Source organism: Lynx rufus, unplaced genomic scaffold (genome assembly GCF_022079265.1).
Source record: "Lynx rufus isolate CCGP_SWC_20201006 ecotype Redwood Valley unplaced genomic scaffold, mLynRuf1.p SCAF_2, whole genome shotgun sequence".
NCBI classification, from domain to species: domain Eukaryota; kingdom Metazoa; phylum Chordata; class Mammalia; order Carnivora; family Felidae; genus Lynx; species Lynx rufus.
Genome location: NW_025814834.1, coordinates 2,854,297 through 2,878,340, shown reverse-complemented (window position 1 = coordinate 2,878,340; position 24,044 = coordinate 2,854,297). Strand labels below are relative to the sequence as shown.

The 24,044-nt window shown below is 52.3% G+C and overlaps 1 protein-coding gene across 4 annotated transcripts; it reads right to left on the bottom strand.

Moving 5' to 3' along the window:
* Window positions 1-380: 380 nt before the first annotated feature.
* Window positions 381-22,146, bottom strand: ILKAP (ILK associated serine/threonine phosphatase). Of its 4 annotated transcripts, none has more exons than XM_047083805.1 (12): window positions 22,059-22,146; window positions 14,522-14,587; window positions 13,994-14,050; window positions 11,352-11,468; window positions 9,714-9,840; window positions 7,876-7,982; window positions 7,409-7,502; window positions 7,125-7,212; window positions 5,658-5,779; window positions 2,481-2,600; window positions 883-964; window positions 381-660 (listed from the first exon to the last, which is right to left on the bottom strand). In XM_047083805.1, the coding sequence occupies exons 1-12, from the start codon at window positions 22,111-22,113 to the stop codon at window positions 520-522; spliced, it is 1,176 nt and encodes a 391-aa protein (XP_046939761.1). In that variant the 5' UTR covers window positions 22,114-22,146; the 3' UTR covers window positions 381-519. The 4 variants fall into 4 exon arrangements, with proteins under 4 accessions (XP_046939761.1, XP_046939762.1, XP_046939760.1 ...); XM_047083806.1 differs by having other exon boundaries at window positions 14,499-14,587; window positions 22,059-22,092; XM_047083804.1 differs by lacking the exon at window positions 22,059-22,146 and adding an exon at window positions 17,905-18,263.
* Window positions 22,147-24,044: the final 1,898 nt, after the last annotated feature.

Below are 24,044 nucleotides of genomic sequence, written 5' to 3'. Positions count from 1 at the left end.
CAGAGGCACCTCATGTATCGGGCTACCCCTACCCCCCCACCAGCTAGGCCTAGCACCCCGCCCCCCACACAATGTTCTGCAACCTTATTTCGCACAGAGAACTGAAAAAAGCCAGAAGGCTCGGACAGCCTGTCTGGGCAGGTCACTTCCTCAGTTTCCCACTGTAAAATGCCACGTCCCCAGCCAGGCGCATTACGAGGGCGAAAGAGCACAGGTGAGGTGCCCATGAACTACAAATGTCACAGCAGCCTGTGGGGTCACCACTACAGGCCAATCCAAGATGCCATGACGGTTTGGCCAAGGAAAGACCCAGAGCACATCCAAAAGCAAACACAACCTCTAAAGGGTCAAGAATCACTCAAATGTAATAACGCAAAGACTAGAAAAAGAAAAGAAACCTTTATTTACAACCATGGGAGTCCCACAGGAGTACACGAAACACACGTAATGTGCACACACACACACACACAATGAACCTCTGAAGTCAGCACATGCCGCGCCCCTGGCCTCGCCGCGCCCTCACTGCCCTATCCGCACCACCATCACCGTGACGTTGTCGGCCGAGCCCCGCTGCACCGCCTTGTTGGCCAGCCTGTTGCAGGCGGCTTCATAGCGCGCGTCCACCGTGGGCTTCCCTTCTCGGCTCTGGATCTTCTCATCCTACCGGACAGCAAAGGGGCACAGGTGAGAGGGGGATCCGGTCACCCTCCGAGATGCGGTCTCTGAAAGGAGGAACTGCTCCCCAGCCTCCGGCAGGACAGGCAGCAGGACCAGAGGACCGACGAGGCCCCTGGGTGGAGTTCACACAGGAAAAGTGCACTGGGGGGCCGCGGGGAGGAAGCCCCGTGCAGCTCGAGCGGCTGGTACTGGGTGAGCTCTTACCTCCAGGCAGGACAAGATGAAGTTGACAGCTTCTTCCGGGGTAAAGACCTTGAAGAGGCCGTCACAGGCCAGCAAAATGAACCTGCAACGGGAAGAAGAAATATAAACGGGTTTTAGCAGCAAACGTTATCAAATGGCTGGACAACGCAGGTAAAACAAATACTTATCCGACTACTCAAAGGCTAAGAATTTTTTACAACCAAATTTAACTTCTATGAGAGGTGGAAACTAGCATTTAGAGCTGTGATACTGCCCATCAAAACTGGACTACCCTTCTGTCCGCCCACAAGATGATTATGGACTAACCCAAACGCTAGGTACTTCTTAGATGAACTCGAGGTAAATCGTGGAATAAAAACATCAGGTGTTACGGCAAACACACTGAATTTCCATCACCACGTGACCGTGTAGACACAGACACGAGGGCCTCAAGCCCTCACGACCCTCACGAAGCACTGCGAGAGTCCAACACGGCAGGCAGGACAACCAGGTACGTGTGTGGTCTGAGAACAGGATCAGGTCCCTTTCAGAGGCCCCCTCCTCTGGACTCCCGAAGGAAGTCCTTGTGAACAAGAGGGTGCAGAGGGGGGCTCCCCCACAGCTCTGAGGTGGTCACCCCTCTCTGCTCATGCTAACACCCAGGTCTTGGTTTGTTTTCTGGCAGGGCGCGTCCCCCCCAGTGTTCAGTGAGCACGCAGGGTGCCTGGAGCCCAGCAGGTGCACGTCCGGGGAGGCTCCCGCCCCGCCCCCCTCCCGTGGTGACAGAGCCCGAGTAACTGGTCACACAAAGCCACGACTACAACCCAGAGCAGGGGAGCTGGCACAGCGCACGCCACAGGGGGGCCCGGGCAGGGTCTGGAAAACCAGAGGAGGGGCTGGTGGAAGGAAGCGTCCCAAGACCCCAAGGCCGGCAAGCGCACACGGCCCCGCACGAGACGCTGGGCAGGCGGGGCCGTGGGAGGCGCCCTCGCACGGCGGAGGGAGCAGGCCCGCTCCTCGAGGCTCCTCGGGGCTCCTCTTGAGCCTCGGGCCGCCCACCCAACCTTCAACTCCTCGCTGAGGGGCCCTGGCCGTGGCGGGCACAGCGCCATCTTCAGGCAGCTCATCACGGCCGTCTCTTTCTGGCCCCAGCCCGGCGCTGCTTCAACACCTCCCTTCTCCACCAGCCAAACTCCTCAGCACGGAACTCAGGACCCCGCACACCCGCCCCCCCCAGCACCCTGCCGTCACCCTTCGATGCTCTCCGCTACTGCCGCCCGCCCGCCCGCGTGTCATGCTCTCCTGCTGCAGCGGCGGTGCATCTTCCCTCTGCCGGGAGGCCCTTCTCTCTCCCACAGGGACGTGGCCCAGGTCCCCCAGAGCACCCGTGCTCCCGACACCTGGTGCCGGGACCCCCCCCCCCCCCCACACGTGCGCTCACCTCCTGGACTGGGGGACCCGCCAGGGCAGAAAGCAGTCTGTCTGTTCCTGCAGTCAGGCCCAGGCAGTGCCCACGACAGGACTGCTCCACCCACTCCAGGCTCATGACACAAACTGAAGTCGGGAAGGGAAACCGGACCGTGTGCACGCACCCCTGTGCCGGTGGCACGGCCACATACCTGTCGTTGGGGGTCAGCTGGCAGCGTCTGATGTCTGGCACAGAGGTGACCCCGCAGCGCTTGTACTGCCCGTCCCCGATGGAGCGCGACACCTCCAGCACACCCAAGACACGTCCGTCCCTAAATCGGGGAAACAGACTCCATGTGACAGATCGTGGGTCCACGGTCCTGAGAGGCAGAGGGAAGACGGAGCCCGCGAGTCTGCTCTGACCCGCGCTGCCAGCCCTGAGCCTCAAGGAACACACGCTCGTCTGCACGTTCCGTGCTGAATCCTGGGCGCCTCCGCCCCGCGGCACCCGACGGCACGGTACACCCCCTGGCTGGCACGGGGCAGCCCCCGACCCCCAACCTGCTCTCTTGCCCACACTCAAGCTGGATGTGACAGGACTGGGTCGGGGCCTAGATCTGCTTTTCTATTTTGTGTTTGCCCTGAAGCCCCTCAGGCCACATCTGAGCCCGCAGCCAGGGTAACAGCTGCCGCAGAAGGACACTTTGAACTTGCACCCAACCGGACTTGGAAAATACCTGAAGGTAACTGTTCCCAGATGCCGAAGCACCGCTTTCTGTACACAGGCTGTGAACGTGGTTTATCTTAACCTGTTATCAATTGTAGTATTCTGCACATTAGACATTTACCCATTCCAATTTTTAATTTATTATTATTATTTTTTAATGTTTTATTTTACCTTTGACAGAGAGGGAGAGACAGAGTACAAGCGGGGAAGGGGCAGAGAGAGAGGGAGACACAGAGTCTGAAGCAGGCTCCAGGCTCCCAGGTGTCAGCACAGAGCCCGACATGGGGCTTGAACCCACGAACTGTGAGATTGTGACCGGAGCTGAAGTTGGACACTTAACTGAGCCACCCAGCACCCCAAGTTTATTTACTTTTTGAGAGAGAGCACGAACAAGGAAGGGGCAGAGAGGGAGGGAGAGAGAGAATCCCAAGTAGGATCTGAGCTGTCAGCACAGAGCCCGACACAGGGCTTGATCTCATGAACCTTGAGGTCATGACCTGAGCCAACATCAAGATTTGCACACTTAATCGACTGAGCCACCCAGGTGTCCCTACACGTTCTGTTTTCCAATGAGGCATCCAGAGATGGGGAGGCAACCTAGAAGTGGGCCTGCATGTCTGTCAGCAGGGGAAAGGGCCCCCACTCGATGCCCCCGAGAACAATCCCGATGGGCCTGCGTGCTCTGCGACCTCCGGCAGCTGCAAACCCCCGGGGCCGCAGGCCCTCGCTTGTGACACCAGAGAAGGCGCACACGAGGGGTGCGTGAGTGCTCAGCAAACGCCAGAGCCGTTCGCGGGGGTCTACAGAGGTTTTCCAAGTGATGGAACATTAGGAAATGCTATGCAGAGATGCTCTGCAGATGGCTGCGGGTGGCAGGAAGTTCCTCACTGGCCTGGACCGCTGTGTTGGCACCAGAATCCAGTCCGGTCCCGGCCCTTCACTGTGGCCACACCGTCGCCCTCCCGGCGGGGGCCTCCTGCTGGCATCTTTAGTACAATCATGGAAACGAACAGCAAGGGGGACAAAGTGCACAGGAGCAGAGGAAGACTTGGGTGGGGGGAGGGGCGCTCCCAGCCTCCAGAGCACTAACGGAAGCCGCTCAAAGCGCGAGCCCCACAGAACTCAAGGAGGCGCTTCTTTGGTGACCTGTGACTAGGCGTGGCCTCCCCCGCCCCAGGCACGAGCCTGGCCCGCGTGGACGCAGCCGCAGGTCCCAAAGACCCGGTCAGCGCCAGCAGCTCTGCACAGAAACCATATGGGCGCGGGGTGTGAGCACAGCAGGCCCCGCCCCCCGGAAGCACAGCCATTTTCAGCGTGTCCCACGCACTGCGGGAGCCACAGCAGGGAGTGCCAACGATCACGGGGCCGGAAGAGCCACCTGTACTTCAGAACACCACGTGGAGAGCTGACCCGCACTCCCACGTGCAGGACACACGTACGCCAACAACGGACGGGCCGTGTGAAAGCAGGCAGTGAACTCGGGACACGGGCGACCCCGCACGACTGTCCTCACGGAAAGGGGAGGGACCCAGGTCAACGTGAGTGCCGACTGGACGCCGGTTTCCAACCAAGACAGCGCGCAATAGCTGGGGAAATCGGGATCGGCCAGGAAACGAGAGAATGTGGCAACCAGAGTTACTCTCTGCGTTCTGCCTGCAACAAACCTTCAAACAGGGCAGCCTCACACGTGGCAAAAATGTTCGCTGCTGAATCCAGGCGGTACATGCTGGAATGTTTTACTATTTTACATCGTTTTCTGTAGGTCTCAAAGTGTCAATAATAGCAGCGGCAGGGCGGGCGTGGAGAAGACAAAGCCGGCCCGCCGCCCTGAGCCACCCTCCCCTCTCTGAGGGGCTCGTCCTGGCCACACCGTCAAACGACATCGCTAAGACACCTCAACACCGCTCTCAATGACGTGGAGCCTGGGGACAGAGGGTAGCCGCCACATGGCTGATACTCCTGTCAGCCACGGGACTGTCAATGTCCAAATTTTTTCAAGGAGTTCGGGCAAAAGCAGAATTTTAAAGTTCTAAGAAAGCCAAAGGAGCTCTCAGAGTTGTGCCTCCTCTCCAGAGGCCGTGCACCACTGGCCGGAAGCAGCCTAGAGCAGCAGCGATGGACAGAAAATGCCCCTCCGGGGACAGACGGCCGCGGGCTTCCCCGGACCCCTTCCTGCTCTCTCACCCCCCACAGAACATCAAGTCCTAACGGTCATACCGTAAGACCAACCAGAAAACGCCCTGGCCAAACTCCGGTAAACGTCCTTCAGTAGAGAAAAGACGAGGAAAGAAGTCAGCCTCGTCAGCCACCTTCGAGAAACAGCAGATGAAAACCAGAGCGGGCACGCGGTCGTCAAAGGTGTAGACAGAGACAGAGCCGCAGATGGAGCAGGTCGGTGCGGGCTACGAAGAGCTACTGTCTTCACCACTTCAAATTCTCTCCTGGAGAATCTGCCTAAAACTGTGGCTTATTCATTTGTGACAAATGACAGTATTCAAGAAAGTTCCTAGGCACACGGTGCGAAATCCCACAACCTCCATTCCCCTGCTTCCCCGGCTTCGACCTTGGTCGCCTCCCGCCACAGACACTGCGGAACATGGCAAGTTCTGCCCTGGGAGGCCCCCCGGCCACGGTGACGGGGAGCACCCGCCAGCCCCGTTACCTGACGTTCCCGCCGGCCTTCTGTATTCTCATCCGCTCCTCATACTGGGTGGGGTTGTGCTCCTTGCTGAGGCTTAAGGCCGCGTGCTTCTGACTCTCCTCATTAAACCGACACAGGATTGCCTGGGAACACGGACAGTCCCACGGTCATGAAGTTCAAAGTTACCAGGTGAAGAGAAAGGTTAACAACAGAGTTTCAGTTCAGTCTCCCGCTGACAAACACGAGTTCAGAGCCTCAGGCAGCAAAGAAGCGTCACAGAAACCGCGACCGGGGAGAGGGGCCGTGGTGCGGGTCCAGTCTGGCGCCAGCACCGCGGGACAAGCAGCCAGTCGCTGACCCTCCGCAGGCCGCTGCCCTCTCGTGTGCGACACCCAACGAGGATGAAAGCCCCGGGAGGCGTCGCTACTCCCACAATCCGCTGCAGGCAGAGGGGAGGGCAGGAGGGCGGGCTGGCCAAGCGCCTCCATTCGCCGCCGCCACTGTGTCCACCACGTGGGAACTTCCGGGGAAACCTCAGTCCTGCGGAGCAGGAAGCCCGGAGGATAGGTATGTGCCTGAGGTCACACAGCAGAGCCAGGAGGCAGACAGGATGCAAATTTGGATCAGCCTCAAAGGTTTTGTTCCGCCCCCCCCCCCCCCGCCCCCTCCCCAATTTTACTCATGTTACTTGTTATTTAGTCTCAACACATGTGACCTAGGACGGTCTGCTAGAATATCACCAGATAAAACCCACTGCACAGGGACCGTCTGTGATGCTCACTGCTGTCCCCCCAGCGCCTAGTATTTGTGCAGAGATCACTCTAAACACGACGGGGTGCGGGCAGCGGTCTCCAGGTGCCGCCTGAGAGCGGGAAGGCTCACTTGGTCACCGTGACCGCTGCCGCAGCACCAGGCTCGCTGAAAGAGGTCCTGCCGCGTGGGGAGGGGGGCGGAGCCAGGCGGCAGGGCGCTGCCCTCCAGCTCTAAGCCATTCCCCACCGCTGGGGCCGGGACACTGGCTGCCACCAGTGGGAAATAAGCAGGTTCTCGCCCGCGGTCACGTGGCCTGGGCTCCGGACACGGCATCACCTAGTGCTTCTCCAACTACTTTTGACTTATTTGGTGTTGAGGGAAGGGCTCGCCCTGTTCCTTCCCAGCCACCTGAAGTCAGAGACATGCAGCTGAGGAATATTCAAGCTGCTTGCACAGGGATGACATTCTGACCCACAGCCCCATGGCGGCAGAGCGTGTGTGCGTGCACGCGCACACGCGCACACGCTCCCCAGGGCCCAAGACGGCCCAGAGAGCAAACAGCTCCGGCGCAGCTGCCGGCCCCCTGCCCCGAACGTGGAGTCTGCAGAAGCCCCAGCAGCGGCCCCGCAAGAAAGACCTCAGCCCGTCACCACTTCCCACCCCGCTGAGCGCACGCTTCCTGGTGCCGGCCACACCCAGCGCCGTCGTCCCGGGAGCGGCTCCGGAGCCACGTACCCGACTGTCTCCGAGGTTGGCGATGTACAGGATGTTGTCCACGGCCAGGACACACGTGGCAGTGGAGCCATCTTTCCAGGCAGGCTTCCTGGGGGCAGACACGTCAGAAACACGGTCACCGCCGACCGACACCCGCACTTCGAGACTCACTTCCAGAGCTGAATGGTAAGTAAGGTCTGTACCCCGACACGCACGTTAGCGGTCAGGAGAGCTCACTCGGTGGTGGGTGACTATCAGAAGACCTCTGCGCGCTCACACACTCATCTTTATGTGATTACACTTACTGGCTTGAAGCTTGTTTAAGGAACTCTTCATCAGTATGCTTAAAAGTGTCCAAAAGGCATCTCTTCACGGTTTTCTCTACGCTGATTACATCTCCTGTTACGGAAGCAACCAGACGACAAACTCTTAAGGGCAAATTCTCCTCCCACTGCGATTTTGTTTCTGTGCCGTGACCAAGAACATCCCACTTCCTCGCCCATAAGATAGGGTCAGTGGAGTTTGTTAGCAGTCTCCCAGGTGTGAAGGCAAGACACTCACTCACACACAGCTCACGCAAGGTGCCATCACGCAGACGACAAGTCCTACGCCAGGCGCCTACACGGCCCCACCTGCCCACCTCAAGCCCCACTCCCTTCTGCCCCATCTTCAGGGAACCACTGACGGTTCTCTGCAACGTGACCCGCCTTCCTGATTTACACCGACAGCAAACACCAAGACGAACACGAACCGACTCTGTTCTCAGTCTCACCTTTAGGAAATTTCCTGATCAAGTTCTGATGCAAGTTCTGTGCAGCAAATTTTGAGGCTCGAATTCCTCCGTGTCCATCAAAAACAGCAAAATATGAAACCCGGGTACTGGAAGAATGGATTGTCAGTTACTGAGATTTTCACAAAGATTGCTCCTGTCCACTAAGGTTTCTAAATCTTATTTCAAACAGTGAGCACTGAAAAGACTGAGGATGCCCCCTGCTAAGACATCAGCCACACTGTCACAACGGAGAAAAAAGACACAACGTTAACTGAGACAAACGTGGAAGTTAACTTTCATGGTATTTTTTATTCTAAGCTCATTTAAGTGATTTCTGCACCCAACACGGGGCTCGAACTCATGACCTGGAGATCCAGAGTCACACTCTTCCGACTGAGCCGGCCAGGCGCCTCAACTTTCATGGCATTTTTAAATTAAAAGTAAAAAACTCAGGGCCGTGGCTGGCTCAGTCAGTGGAGCATGAGACTCCTGATCTCGGGGTTGCGGTTTCGAGTCCCACATTGGGTACAGAGATCACTTAAAAATAATCTTAAAAAAAAAAAGTTAAAAACTCACATTTTTCAAAACTCAAGATTAACTGATCTTTCACTGAAGATGAAACTAAAATTCAGAACTTGTATTTAAAACAGATTTCGTTTTAAACCTAACACACCAATACCAGTAACTGACCCAAGACCATGAAAAATACCTCAGAGAGCAGAGGTAATTCCAGAATTGTCACTCAGACTGACCCAGCAGCTAATTCTCAATGCCCACCTTAGCACTTACTCCCCTTTCAAATTCTGCCAGAAAGCTTTCGTATACAGAATAAACACCATTAACGATTTAAAGCATTTCAAGCAAGAATGAAAATGCCCACGGGAAATGACATTCACTCTGCAGAGCTCTTTCTCAAACATGTTTCGAGTTCCTTTTCAACAGAGACCTCATGAGCTGTGACTAAATACCTTCGTCTGGTTCCTAACACACGGTACCTGCTAAGGCACAGTTTAGTGAGCCCAGTGAGACCCACTCGCCGGGCTCTCCAGAGGCCTTTCCTGGCTTCAAAAGGAACTCCAAAGCATACCAGTGATCAACGGCCGCCTAACACCAGGGACCGTGCATACACGTGGTCTTCTCCGCACATGACCAGGTACCAGCAGGGACCATCACTTCCTCACCTGGACAAAAGCCACCGGCACCAATGGCTCCAGCACACTGTCCGTTAATAACAGACTGTGACTGTGGAAACACGGTGGTGCACACACACGTGATCCTTGCCCTACAGAGTCCCCCATGTGCACGTGGGACGTGTGTTAATGACACGCCTTGATGTCCTGCCTTCTGATGTCTTTCCTCCATGCCTCAGAGCTTATCCAAAGGCCTCATTTTAATCTGTACAGTTGCAGGAAAACTTCCCCTGCTCTTCTCCTTGATGCCATTTCTGCTCTTTCTCTTTTGGGCCCTGACCATGACACGGCTCTCCGGGATCACCACGTGCCGCAGAAGGAGCAGCTCCCCCCTCCACCTACGGGCTCGAAGAGCAAGAGTGCTCCCTGCCGGAAGCTCCTCAGACACTGAGCAGTCTGTTCCCATTTAACAGGGTTCTCGGCTCTACCAGAGCCGGGAACAACTTGGGGCCAGACAGCTCTCTGTCGCAGGGCGTCTGGCAGCAACCTGAGCACCCCCGCCCACGTGACGACCAAAAACGTTGGGAAGGGAAGCACTATGCAAAATCGAGAACCGAGGAGTCCAAGCGACAGGCCACGCTCCTGAAACCTGCCCACGGAATTCGGGCCAAATGGTCCACAGAGGCCTGCTGGAGCAGGGACACTCACATGAGGGACGATGGGGGCCTGCACTCCTCAGTGATGTCGTTCAGGATGACGTGGGCGTCCTGCATCTCCTCCCGCTCGCCCTTCCGCTCAGCCACGTAGCCTTTCAGACCAAAGATCACCGAGGAGGCTGCGGGAAAGAGAACAAAAGGCCAATACAAAACTGTGCTCTTCCCTCCAGAAGCCCTAGTCCCAGAGCAAACGGGGGGGGGGGGGGGGGGGACAGGGGACTCTGGCTGTTTCACTCAGTGATGTCCTAACCGTGCACATGAATAAGCTGCTCCCCTGCAGCCACCTACCTCCCCAGCTGCAATCTGTAACTAAGATCAGACCACTGTTGGACAAGGACGGTCTCTAAAAGGCTGGGCAGTGGGACCGCCTGGGTGGCTCAGGGCATGATCTCACGGTGGTGAGATCGAGCCCGACACTGGGCTCCGCCGCGTTGGGCACAGAGCCCGCCTGGGGTTCTCTCTTGCTCACGCGTGCTCTCTCTCTCTGCCCCTGCCCCACTCTCACACAAACTCCCTCTCTCTCTCAAAAAATAAACAAGAGAAGGCTGAACACTGAAGAGGGAAGTAGCAGACGACAGCAAGTTAGTACCGACAGCTTCGGTTAAGGCATTAACAGCAGAGCAAGGAATGTGCTGTCGTCCCAAACTGGGGCAAGGGATTGTGTGCAAACCCAGTCTTGTCAGTAATCTAATGAGGGCAGAAAAATTCCTAGTTTAGACACATGCATGGAGTTTATCCCAAATGCCCTGTTGGACATGTGAAACTCTAGTCCCATGCCTGAGGCTGGTAATGAATTTGAACAAACAGTAAGACAGTTGCTTCTACTTCAAGTGAGGAAGAAAAGGATAAAGGAGTACACACACCATGGGCACAGAAACCTTGTGACACTGAACGGCCAGGCCTGGTTAAGCTCCTTTTCGGACACCCTAGGGCTGTGTAAACAATAAAACGAGCACGCTGACAGAGCCGTTGCTGGTAAGCACGGTGCTCTTGAGGCTCAAGGCCGTGACCAGCTAACCTACGACCCTGTCCTTAAGCGGGTTAGTAGGCTTCTCACACGCCTCCTAGTGCACCCCACGGCTTTCGCTTGGAAGCTCTGGGGCAAAGGACAAAATGATCTGTATGGTGTGTGAACATCCACGGCTACCTCTCTTTAACTGATACTTTTCATTTCTTCTCCACTCTGACAAGTTACAGAGCTGACTACAAATTTCAACTGGTTTTTCCAGCCTCAGGCTCCTTCTTGGGAAGCTGCCTACTAAGCTGATCACAAATTCAAAGTGCTCAGCAACAGGCTGTGAACAAAGACAGGAGTCAGAGAGAAAGTGGGGGCCCAACAAGCTAACTGTTCACTAGACAAGGTGAAGTCAAAATGACCTGGGTTTTCTAACCCTCGAAGAACAAACGTGGGTTTCCGGCCACGCCAAAGTTGGGCCAGAGACGAACAGAAAAGTTAGGGGAGGAGGCAAAAGTAAACTCGGAAGTCTGTCTGCAAAAAGAGAACCCTGCCAGTTTCTTAAATACAGACACGAAACAGAAGTGTCCCGAATGGGAAAGCTGAGCTCGTTTTTGCTCTGGGTTGTTTTAAGATGGGAAGTCTAATACATTTGTTTTCAAACTGTCTGAAAACCTTTACAAACTTTCTTTTCCACAAGCTCTTCGCTGCCGTTCTCTTCTTCAGGGGCTCTTCTCTTTGCTCCTTTCCCTTCGTTCTTTACCGTCTGGGACATCGAAGCGTCAAGAGAACCTGGACACGAGGAGAAGCCAGACAGACACAGCTACAGACTGTCAAAGTTCCCAGCCGACCAGGCTCCACCCCAGCCCCAAGACGAAATGACGTGCGGTGCGAGCACTGGGAGAGCGGCAGGCACAGGGATCTCATGGCAAGGACTTGGAGGGGTGGGCAGTGGGCCGGGTGCCCACCAGGAGGGACCACAGGTCAAGATCCAGGTCCTGCTCAGGCCAACTGTGAGAGGATCTGCAAGGAGGGTCGTCAGTGGTAAAAACAGCCCACATTTTGGGGCTGTGACACACACGAGGCTCCATACCCACAGGCCCTTATTAATAGGGAAGTTTCCAAAATCTGCAAAGTGACACGTCCTGAACAAGTCAAGAAAGCATCAAGTGCCCCGAGAGGGTTACAATGAGGTAAATGTCAGGTTTTAAGAACCGTGTATTGCGAAAGGCCAAACAGGACCACTGAAGCCATTCACACTTGCAGAGGGATGAGTCTGTACTCAAGCCAAAAAGCTAAGAGCACCTGCAGGGTGCGTGCGTTTTGGAAGGAGAAAAGTCTAGTCTCAAATTAAGGCAAGTGACTTGACCTCCCCGCCTCGGTTTCTCGACCCGTAACACAGGGAGAACACTGTCATCTCGGAAGGTGGGGATGAGGTAAGTAGAAGCATTTATCACAGTGCCTGGGTCATCACGTACCCAATAAATGGCAGCCGTTGTCATAGTAAGCAGCCCTAAGTATTCTCTGCATTTCAGTATAAAATCATGTGACCATCTACTCAATTATCCTTCACCAGACATTTCTGAGTACAGAGGAAGGGAAGAAAATGTCCCTGCAGAGTCAATTACTTGCAAAAGGACAGATATCTGCAACAGTAGGACATAACACACACCCTGCCCCACATAGTAAAGCACGTTAACTGGGAAAATTTCACTAATGTTTCCAATATACTTTCCCCCAAGGTCTTTCCGGTAGCCTCCTGTCACGTACTATTTATCCCAGCTTTCCTGGTGCGTATGTAAAACGATCTTCCTCTCTTTTAACTCGCAAAACAGAGACATTTTTATAGCTTTGTTACTGACTCCTAACTGAATCACTTGTAGTCAGAGAATGTGGTCTGTATATGAAATCAATTCATTAGTGGGACTTACTTTATGGCCTAGAATGTAGTCGATTTTGTATACGGTGAATATGTCTTCTCAAGAAATTCAATATATTGGATGCAAGGTTAGATTCTAAATCCGAAACAATCAAGCCTGTTAATAATGGTGCAAAATCTTCTAAGTTGTTACTAGTTGATTGTCCTTTGTCCTGGGAAGAACTAAGACACAGCTATGTTGAATTTTCTTTTATTAAACCTGTAAAGAGCCCTGTTGAGTTGATGTTTGCACGCATTAACTTTCATTGTAAGACTGCTGTCCTTATAGGCAAGGTTTCAGGTTTAACTGTGAGAATGCTGTGAGAATGCTGTGGTGTTTTAGTAAAGCCCCGAAAACCTGAGAATTCTCACATTAGAGGCCTGTAATAACTTGTTCTAAATACAGAACTATGCTAACTTAATCCATACATTCTAGACTAACCCTGATTATTTTTATGTAATGAATTAGTAACACAAAAGATCGACTTGAAAATCAGCAGCAAGTGTTGTACTTGACGACATAAGGAAGGTATTTACACCAGCAGATAACTGCAGGTGAAAATAGACAGCCTGCCCCCTGTCCCCTCACTCTTGTCCTGTGGCCCCCTGTCCTGCCCTCACTTAGAGTGATTCCACGTGAGAAGTCCTCGGTGAGACAGAAGAGGAGACTCATCACTGTGACCACTGACCGGAACCTGCTCTTTTCTCCCCTTCGACCTAACTGGGATGTAGAAAGGAAAAAACATTTCCAGGAACAGGTAGAACCAATGTGAACAGGCTTGGCAAAAATGAAATCAAATCAATAAAGGTTCTTGAGAAAAAATAAGGACTGAATGAAAATAACCAGCTAAGGTTTCAAGAAATTCCAAGAAAACTCCTGCACATGGTCTGTACTAGTTACTAAACCAGTGTCATTCAGACTGTATTTTCTTGAGATCAAAATTCTTTTTAATGTAGGTGCATTAAAAGAGAAGACTATCTGTTTTTATAGGTTCAGGGATATTAAAAATATTTTAACTCTGTCATATATTCAGAGACTTCTGCTGAATGAATATACTGGAGTCTGTCACTAACAGAGGCAGAGACGGATTGCTTTTTTTTTTATAAAATGTTAAAAAACAAAGTTTAAATGACTAAGCTCTTAATTCTTAAAGTCAGTTGCAAGAGGTGGAACCCCAAGAAGTAAACAATAATCACCAAAAAGTGATGCTGTATATAATCTTTTTGTTTCCACCCGATGGTGCCTATTTCTTTTGTGATTTTAATAAATCTCATGCTGTATGCTGGTTTCATGTCATCCTAAGCTCTGTAGAATCTATTAATAAATACATTTTACATAAGGATACAATTTTTATGTATTATTTCCATTGGCACATTGAACCTTTTCCCTCCCACTTACCTGAATCCCCACTGCTGGCTGGTGGGAGATCATCAAAAAGCAAAGGTCCCCCTGATCCTGAAACACAGCAGAACACTCAGTGAGCCCACAAAACCTGGGGGAGGCAAGAGCTTCAGAATCCATCCCACCAGGACACCTACGCAGGTCAATGAAATCATCTCAAAACTCTCGTGTCAATCCAGTGGCAACTCACACTTCGGTAAATAATGGCTCGAACCTATTTTATTTTAAAGTCCTATCAATCAAAGGAAACAAAAATCTGCCTGAAAGAGTTAAATCTGATTTCAGCTGGTAAAGTAAACACTCAAATGAACCGGAGGAAACTGCTCAACGTTTTTATGCAGCTCCTCAGAGCTAGCGACTAGTGGATTTTTCTGCCTTACCTGATGCCATGGATTCAAAACTTAAGACAGTCCAACACCTAAAACATCTGTGTGTTGAAAATGGGGGAAAGGGAGAAAGATTTGAGACAACTACAACCCCAGGATGACACGTTGACACACACCTGGGAGAGCCTGAAGACTGTACCTGAGTCAGTACTGCTGGCCGGAGGGAGGTCGTCGAAGAGCAGAGGTCCCTTCTGAGCTTCTTTGCCTACAACACAGAGCACCTGCTTAAAGAGCATCTGGTCACCGGCCAGGACACATTTTCGGGGGCGGGGGGGCACCTTCTGAGATGTTTACTATTAAGTTCAAATTTTCTCCTTGTTGGACAAACTTTTTTAAAGTATTTTCTGGACAGCTATTTAACACGGACATTTGCTTCCAACAGTTACAGTCAACAGAAAAGCAATGAAAGACGACCCAACTGGCATTTGAAGGGCCACTGGGTATTTTGAGGAAAATATTTTTTTTCTCAATAATTTCATGCCTGAAAGCAACAAAGGCTTAAAAACCTTTCTTTAAAAATAAATCCTGGGAAGAAAAATACGGATTCTAGGCCAAGAAAACAATTATTGGGTCCCTCAAGATAAAACTTCAAAGACAGAGGGACTCTTCCAAGATATGTGGTCTTCAAAAGTCCTATTTCAATAGCATTCTGAACTGACCACCAAATAGAAGGTCAAACAAATGAGCACAGAGAAGGTGAGGGGCTGAAGGAAGTACATCGGTGTTAACCTGGCATCCCCAGCAAGTGCCCACGTCAATTACCATCTATGGAGAAAATGAGGAATTTCAGATACTCCAAGACAATAAACTCAGCAGAAAGCCAGGGAAATTTTTTATCTAAAACTCTGAAGATTTACACACCAAAAGTACCTGTCTTAAATGCTATATACTCCATTATCCCTTTCCACATAAAATTTAACCACCGTTCCTTATTCTCCAGCTTTCCCCAAATTTCTACGTAAGCTATTAAACACTTGAACGGTGTGTGTGTGTGTGTGTGTGTGTGTGTGTGTGCGTGTGTAAGGGCTGAAGACGCAGGTGTGCACAATCCCATCCTGCATTTGGCCCCCTCTGGTTCCTCGGAGTTCAGGTACAGAAATGTCCTCATTTCACAACCAGTTCAATTGTAAGCTCCAAAAGGCTCCGTAGCGTCCTTTTGCCTCTATGTAGAAACGAACTGGGTATCAATCCTACTCTTTTAAAAACAAAAGTTTAAATTAAAATACAGAAACTCCAAGGAAAGAAGTATCTTCAGGAGTTTTTAGGTCAACGGTACCTTAAATACCTGATAAATTTCTGATTTAACAAAAAGTAATAACTCTTCTGCTTTACAGCCTAATTCAAATGGGAAATGTCTATTTCATTAAATTATACCGTTCTCCCTCAGGATTTCCCAAACTAACTGCAAATACTACCGTTTATCTCACACATGACATAAACACCCCACAGAAAGTATTCAAAAAGCAGCATCGCCAGGCCATTAAATGGCATGCAGAATGACCACTTAGTCAACAGTCCTCCTCCCAGGATCCCTAATGTTCCGACAGGGCACTTCCAAGAGGAACCCAAACCACATTGTGTCTGAGCCTCAAACGCCCATTCTCCTAACAGACTCCAAATGCAGAACAGGCACACTGTGTTCAGTGGGGCCCGAGGGCCAGGCGTCTCAGGAGAGAGAACATTACAGGGAGGAGGCCGACCTGAAAAGCAACCCACCCTTCCACTGGGGCCAGGTCAGGTTTTCGTTTCTGAATTAAACTACCCATCTGAATCAGGTCCCTCTACTGCCACTGTCCAATGGGGAAGTCCTCTCTCCCCAGGGAAGACATTTTCAGTTCTTGCAAGCCTTCCTCACAACAGCACTCCCAGCACAGCCCCGGCCTGGCCTCTACCCTGTGGCTACAACTCCGACGCAGTGCACGGATCTGAGCACCACCCCAGGCAATGGCCCATCTCCACGGGCTGAATCGAACGCGCTTCTCCACTCCTTCTCACTCTGGGATACTGGAATACCGTAAGTGCTATTTCAATTAAACATGAGAGCATCTCATTTCTTTTGGCCACAGCTGAGAATGGCTTGTAAAAATAATGAACATTTACTGCCTTCCAGGCACTATTCTATATTCTAGCACTCTATCTTCAGTGCATCAATCCTTACAACAGTTTTACAAGGTGAGTACCATTACTGTGTTCCTCATGGATGAGGAAACTGAGGCAATCAGGCGCAATAATGCCCAAGGGAAAGCCTGTAAGGGGTGGGGAGTCCAAGCCAGGCAGCCTGGTTTCCCAGTCCATGCTCTTGTGCGGTGCCACACTGCCTCCACACGGCATCTCATTTAACCCTTCCAACAACCCCACGAACACAATCTCGAGGCTCTAGATCTCTGGAATACGTCGCTGAAAGGATCAAATAGCTTGCATTTGGATTCTTAAAAAAAAAAAAAAAATCTGTGGGCTATCTGGCTGGCTCAGTCAGTAGAGTATGCAACCCTTGGTCTCGGGGTTCTGAGTTCAAGCCCTATGTTGGGTGTAGAAATTACCTAAAAATAAAATCTTAAAAAAATTTATGGGGGCGCCTGAGTGTCTCAGTCGGTTAAGAATCTGACTTCGGCTCAGGTCATGATCTCGTGGTTCATGAGTTCCAGCCCCACATCGGGCTCTGTGCTGACGGCTGGGAGCCTGGAGCCTGCTTCCAATTCTGTGCCCCCCCCCCCCACTCTGCCCCTCCCCTGCTCACGCTCTCTCTCAAAAATAAATATACATTAAAAAAATTTTGTTTTTAAATCTGTAAGTCATAGATGCTGTAACAAAAACTTCTGATCAGCCAGAATCTTACATTCTATTTTGGATAAATAGTAATTCAAAGTATTTGGGGCTGCAATAATTAAGACAAATGTGACTGTGACCCAAAACTTTGGAAGAAGGCCCCCCAGAATTCTAAATACAAGAACTTAATGAAGAATGAGACAAGGCTAAGGACTGTTTTTCTTTACAGTTAATCTCACCTAGGGTTTTTTGTTTCGAGTCATCTACATTCTGAAGCTGAGAAAACTACTTTTGGGTGGATCATATTCACATCAGCTAACGGCTGCCGTGCGCACTAAAGCAACAAGAGGGTCAAATATTTCGCTTCAACTGTTCTCTACACCTGAATCTTTTCAGGCTCAAATGCAACGTACCACAGAAGCATCAGAAAAAGCCCCCACTCTGCCCCCCCACCCCCACCCCCACAGTAACAGGAGCGTGCACGTTCCACTTTCTTTCAGGCTGATGCCCTTGTGCACGAGCATTCTAACTTCTAGAAGGCAGAAGCATACTGCACACAACAGCACGCACACCCTTGTTCATGTAAGCCCTCGGGGCTCGTTCCAACTAGCACACCTGGGTCGAATTACTCTTCCTGACAGTTAGGTACTGTCGGGGGGGCGGGTCGTCCAGTTCCCTTACTGGTGGGCACGCAGGCCGATTCCAGTGTCCCGCAGGACCAACAATGCCACAGCAAACCACCGACGTGTCCCCTACCTAATGTGCTAGACTGCTGCTCAAAGGGTATGAGCGGTTTAAGCCTGGCAGATGCCAACATTCGTTCCCCAAAAGCTGTGGTAACTTCCACTCCCAACACACTTCACGAGAATGTCCGTTCCTCTCCATCCTCACCGCCATGTTGACAAATTTCAATGTGATGGGTGAAAACATGGAACCATCAGTGATGTGCTAGTCCTTTCCCCAGTGACTGAGGAAGCGCAGCTCTGGTTCCAGCTGCTGGTCATTCGCATCTCTTCTTCCATGAACTTCCATGAATGGCCTTTGACCATTTTCAAATGGGTTATTTGTCTTTTTTTCTTTTTTTTTTAGAGAGAGCATGCATGCAAGTGGGGGAGGAACAGAGGGAGACAGAGAGGAAGGGGGGGGAAGAGAAGGGAGGAGGGGGGAGAGGGAGAGGGGGAGAGAGAGAGAGAGAGACAGAATATGAATCTTAAGCAGGCTTCACGCCCAGCGCGGGGCTCGATCCCACGACTCTTCCCAGAACCCAAGAGTCGGCTCAACCGACTAAGCCACTCAGGCACCAAAGTCTTTTTTTATTATTACTGCGTATGAGCCTTTCATTTATTAAGGCTCATTAGTAATGTGTACTTAAATTATTTTCTGTTCATCTTTTGCCTTTGTGGTTATTTTGTCCCGCAGAATTTTTTATTTTTACATAGCTAAATCCACTTTAATTTTTTATGAGTTTTTTCCCTTGCTTATCGCTGAAGTTTTATAATTAAAGTCTTTTTTTCCCTAGTATCTTAACCTTTATTCTACATTTAGGTCTCTAGGTTTTTTCCCAAGAAATATCCTTAAGACAGACTGTCCTGCAGTATTTACCTAGTCCCCACAGCTGACCGTCAGTTTCAAAGCATACTGGCGTAGCAACCTAGTAAATGAAAGAACCACCCTATAAAACTGAAACCAGCTTACTGCCAAAACAACTTTAAACCAGGACACCTTTAACTTGTTTGGATTATCAATTATAAGCTGTTGACCTTAAAGACATCAAGTGAGCTCTTTCAGGAGTATGATACAGCAGAGAAGTTTCACTCCGGTCTGACATGGACATACTTCCTCTTTTCGACAAACCCTCTACACACAAAAGACTGGATTCACTCAGCAATCTAATCTGTAAGGGGAGTGAAAACTAATAATTTAGCACAAAATCTGAAAACATTTAATGCGTTCCTTCTACATGTTTCTTCAGATCATAAAAATTAAAAGGCTTGGAGGCAGGAGCATTAGATGGAATGTCTAAAACAACAACAACAAAAATCAAAGAGCTACTTAAACAAAATACACTTGATGTGAGCTGAGCAGTGTGAAATTTCCTACCTTTTCACAAAATCCAGTTAAGAGTGCATTTTTATTCTCTCTTATTTAGGTAGCCGCTGAAGTTCACAGTTCATTTACTAACTAACATCCACTAGGCACTGACCATGTGCTACACCTGTGCTAAGCACCTTACATGTAGTTCTCTCTCTAATCCATGAGCTCACAGAAGGAGCCAGCAATCCTATTTTACAGATATGGGGAACGGCCACAGAGGGCAGTTAGTGGATTTGAAACCAATTTGACTACATGTCCAAAACCACTCTTCTCCAGGACTGTGAAAATGACTAGTCTTTTACCGGTCCCTGCATTAGCTCAGAAATCTGTGGCACCTGGACATCATATGTGAGGGTCACGATGATGCAGTTTTGCCTCATCTTTCCATACACTGTATTATTTTTTGTAATGTTTCTTTATTTGAGAGCGAGAGAGAGCACCCACACATGTGCAGGGGTGGGGCAGAGAGAGCGAGACACAGAATCCGAAGCAGGCTCCAGGCTCCGAGGGGTCAGCACAGAGCCCGACATGAGGCTCGAACTCACAGATGGCGAGATCATGACCTGAGCCAAAGTCAGATGCTTAACTGACTGAGCCACCCAGGCACCCCTCCATCCACTTTATGAAACCAACCTTATTTTCCTTTCATGTACTCCATTAATTTTGTCAGTCAATACCACAGATTTTCTAAAACAAAATATGGTGTTCAAATTAATTTTTCAAAAATCACAGTATGTCCACAAGATAGTGAAATCAGAATCTGTTCTTGTTCAAGCGATTTCAGCCTGTTAACTCTCATGTTGTCAGTTTTAACCAACTGCGCGTCCAGAGAACTTTGGATCCCAATTCTTACCACTCACTTTACTGCTTATCCCGCTCAGCTTCTGGCCATCTACAAATTCAGAAAGCATGCCTTCTTTGTTTTTAAAGCTATTTTAAAAAATATACTCAGCCAAGCAGGGCCTGGGCAGTGTCAGTGCCCTTCCCACAAGCAGGGGGCAGTTTACTCATCCAGGGAACAGGGGTTTAAACACTTTGCAGCCCCTTTCCCACCCTGGCATCTCAGCCAGGGGTTGGAGACACCCTCCCCCCCTACCCTGGATTTGGCGGCAAGCTGCCAAGTACCAACTTGTAAGCCTTCTGAGTTGTCAGATTTTGTATCACCTAAAGGGTGCCCTCCCCTGAGCAAATTAATTTCTGGTAAAAAGTCACAGTCTTTTGTTGTTTTTTTTTTTAAATGATAGGCTTACAGGCACATCCGCAAATCCACACTCTGCCCCAAACATACTCAGAGAGAAGGTATACTCCATCAACGGGGTTTAAAAAAAAAAAAAAAAAAAAAGACTGCACACACCAGGCCAGAGCTTTTAACCCCAACTAGAACAATTTAGGAAGTGAATGGTCGAGTTGAGCACACAGGCTCAAAGACAGTTATTCAGATGCTTCTGTACCATCAGAATGGTAAGTGGGGAAGAGTTAACGGTGCCGTTACTGGGAATGATGGCCCCATAAAGGCTGGCCAGACGGTTCACGTGCCACAAGCCAGAATCCAGGCCTGGCGCAGGGCAGGACCACCCCTCCTTAAGAGCCCCAAGTTCACCACTCCTCCACACTAGTATGTTCACGCAGACCGGAGAACTGAATGCCGCCGCCCGATCGCTCCCTTGCCTAGACAAATCACAAGTCCACCCAAGCTCAGAGGCCCCATCCCAGCACCGCCTCCTTCCCCAGCGTTTCTGGATGGACTACAATCTCTCCTCCAGGCCCTGCGGCATTTCCCACGGTCGCTAACTTTTGCCAGTTTTAATTATAATCACTTGCATTCCCGTTTAAGCTCTCTGCAGGCAAAGACTGGAGCTCGCTGTACACCCCCCTATTCCCCACGACAGCAGTTTCCAAACCACCGTCTCCAGACTTCTGCCGCACTGGCCAAAAGCCCCTGGGGATTTAACCACATAGATGCAGGACCCTACCTTGGAGGCTTTCCGATTTAGTGGACGGAGGCAAGCCTGGAAATCTGAACTTGTTTTCAAAGTTTTCCAGGTCTTCTGCCACCGAGTTAGGCTTAGAAAGGAGGCCCTATAGAGTGGAGCGTCTCCCTGATCGTCCCCGCGTGTGAAAGCAATGATCAGCCTCGCCGAGCGAAACCCGGGCGGCCACAACGCCTAGGATGCGCGGGGCTAACAAAGGCCTGGTCCCAGGCCGCTCGAGCGCGGCGGAGCTCACACCACCGCGATGAGAACACGCACAGCCGCCGAGGCCCGGGCGCAGCCGATGCGCGCACCTGCGCCGGTGCTCTGGCCTTTGGGGAGACGGGGGACGTCGTGGGGCCCGGGGAAGGAGGGAAGAAACTACTGAGAAAAGTAAAATCCTAAGAGCGCTGGGAACGAGCCCTCCCTCTGGGCGTCAGAAACGCGAAGGTCCGCGCCGCTGGTTGCTTCGGCGTCGGGGGTGGAACCAGAGCGGACCGCAGCCCCGAATTTGCGGCCCGGCCGCAAGGACAGCGGCGGGGAGTCGGGCGCCAGGCCGCGAGGCCGGGTGGTGCGCGCGGGGCCCCGGGCTCGGGCCGACCCTCCGCCGCCGCACGTGCGGGCCGCACACAAAGGACGCGGCGGCCCGCGGCCGGCTCCCGGGCCCGCCCTTGTGCCTGCGCAGCCGACATGGCGGAGACGCGCCGGAGCGCCGCGGGGCCCGCCGCCCCGGCCCGGCAGGCCGCGCTCGCCCCCGCTCCGCCCCGCCGCCCGCCTCAGGCGCCGCGGGCCTCCAGGCCGCCGCCGCGCGCCCTCCCCTGGCCGGCCGGGCGGCCACCCGCTTACCGGCAGCCGGGCGCGGCGAACGCTCGGGCTCCGGCAGGTCCCCGAACAGGTCCATGGCCGAGACTGGGCGGCAGCGGCGGCGGTGGCGGCGGCAGCGGCGGTCGCGCAGCCCGAGGGCGGCGGCGGCAGCGGCGGCGGCGGCGGCGGCGGGGCGGTGGCGGCCCGGGCGCCGTCAATCACCCGAAGGCGGGCCCGGAACACCACCAATCGGCGCGCGGCGTGGCGCGGCCACCCCAGAGTCCCGCGCGCGGGTGGGCGGGGCGGCGCGCATGCGCCGAGGCTGATTTCGCCCTGGCGGGCGGAGCCGACGTCGCGGCAGCCACGTTCCCGGCAGGCGGCGGGTCTGGCTCTTCCTGCTGTCCTCCGGTAGGGCGTCCGGTGCCAGGAAGCCGGCCTGGGGAGAATTGCCGAAGCTCAGGGGACCGGCGTAGGGGGCACTCTTGTCCGGGAAGGCGTTCCGTGCCGTAGCCCTCACACCGCCGCGGTCGGCGCTGACCCCGAAGCCCGGGGAAGTGCGGGGTGTGGAGGGCGTGTTCCCTCGACCTGCCTGCCCCTGTCCGCGCCCCTGGCGGGCGGGAAAGACGGCGCTTCCGTGACGCCGGGGCTCTGTCCCGCGACCGCCAGCCTGCACGCAGCGAGGCCTCGGCGTTCCCCTACCCAGTACACACAACTTGAGCAAACGTGGACATCAGGCTCTGGCGGGGGAGGAAAATGAGGCCCCTCTGATCATGTCTGAACTCAGACAAAATGTGAACGTAGTCCAAGCCACGAGCCCTGCCTAATACGAGTGACTGCTGCTTCTGGACCGATCACAGATCTAGCTGTGTCTAATCTTCCTGCCTGTCAGATAAGATCGATTAAGGCATCCTGTCAGGGCATCTCTTCCTCTTGTTGACATTTTTCTCAATCCAGAGCAAAGCCCCCATCCTTAAAATGTTTCCCCAAATTACCGGCCACGCATCGCAGTCTGCTAAGTACTTTCCAACATCTGACCACTGACGTTTCCAAGGTGGTGGTCTCCCTCCCTCCTTCCCTGCGATGAGTAGGAAACCCAACTTGTTTCCGTTGCAGGGGTATTCCTGGTGATGTCTGGCTTTAGGGCTTTGAAGGGCCCAGCGAGCCTTCACGCCTCTCTCTTGCAGGACTGCTCACTCCTCGCCCTCCCCAGAGAAATGCCCCTCCCTCACAGCAGAAATACTCTGCAGTAACAATACTCACAGCCTCCCATGTCCTTGCCTCTCATGCACAGGGCAGCCGACCCCAAGCCAGCTTGATCTCCTGACTTCTCCAAAAACAGCTCTTGCTAAGCTCTCCGGTAATTTCCCACTCCATTGCTAGATGCGACTGACCTTTCTAGTCATCTTACACGAACCCCAGCAGCATTGACACGTTGGCCACTTCTTGACTCGCGAGACACGTCGTCGTCGCTCTCCTGGTTTTATTTCTGTTCTCTGACTCCTCCACAGGCCCAAGGTCTTCTGCCTGGCTGTTCGTGGATGGAATTCTTTAAGACTTGATCCTGGGTCCTCTCCTCATCCCATACTCCCTCCCTTGGCAGTCTCGTCCACACTTGGCTCGAATTACTGTTCATCTGAACATGGTTTGTTAATTTATATATCCTACCAGCTCCAGATCCACATATTCAAATAAGTACCCACGTGATACCTCATGGATGTCTCAAAGGTACCTCAAACTCAACAAGTCCCGACTGAAACCATTTTTTTCACTCTCCACCCCTACCCCCTTCAATCTGTTCTCCTTCCAGGGTTGACGCCCTGTGCTCCTACACCAGAACCCCCCTAATGGAAGACAGCCTCTGAGGTGGCCCCCATGGTCTCCACCTCCTGGTATACAACCCTTGTGTGGTCTCCTTCCTTTGAGCGTGGCTGGGGCCCGTGACTTGCTCTGGCCAATAGAGTCCAGCAAAGGTGTCAGGATGTATGTGATTACGTGGATATGATTCTTTCACACGGGTTTGTGACACCC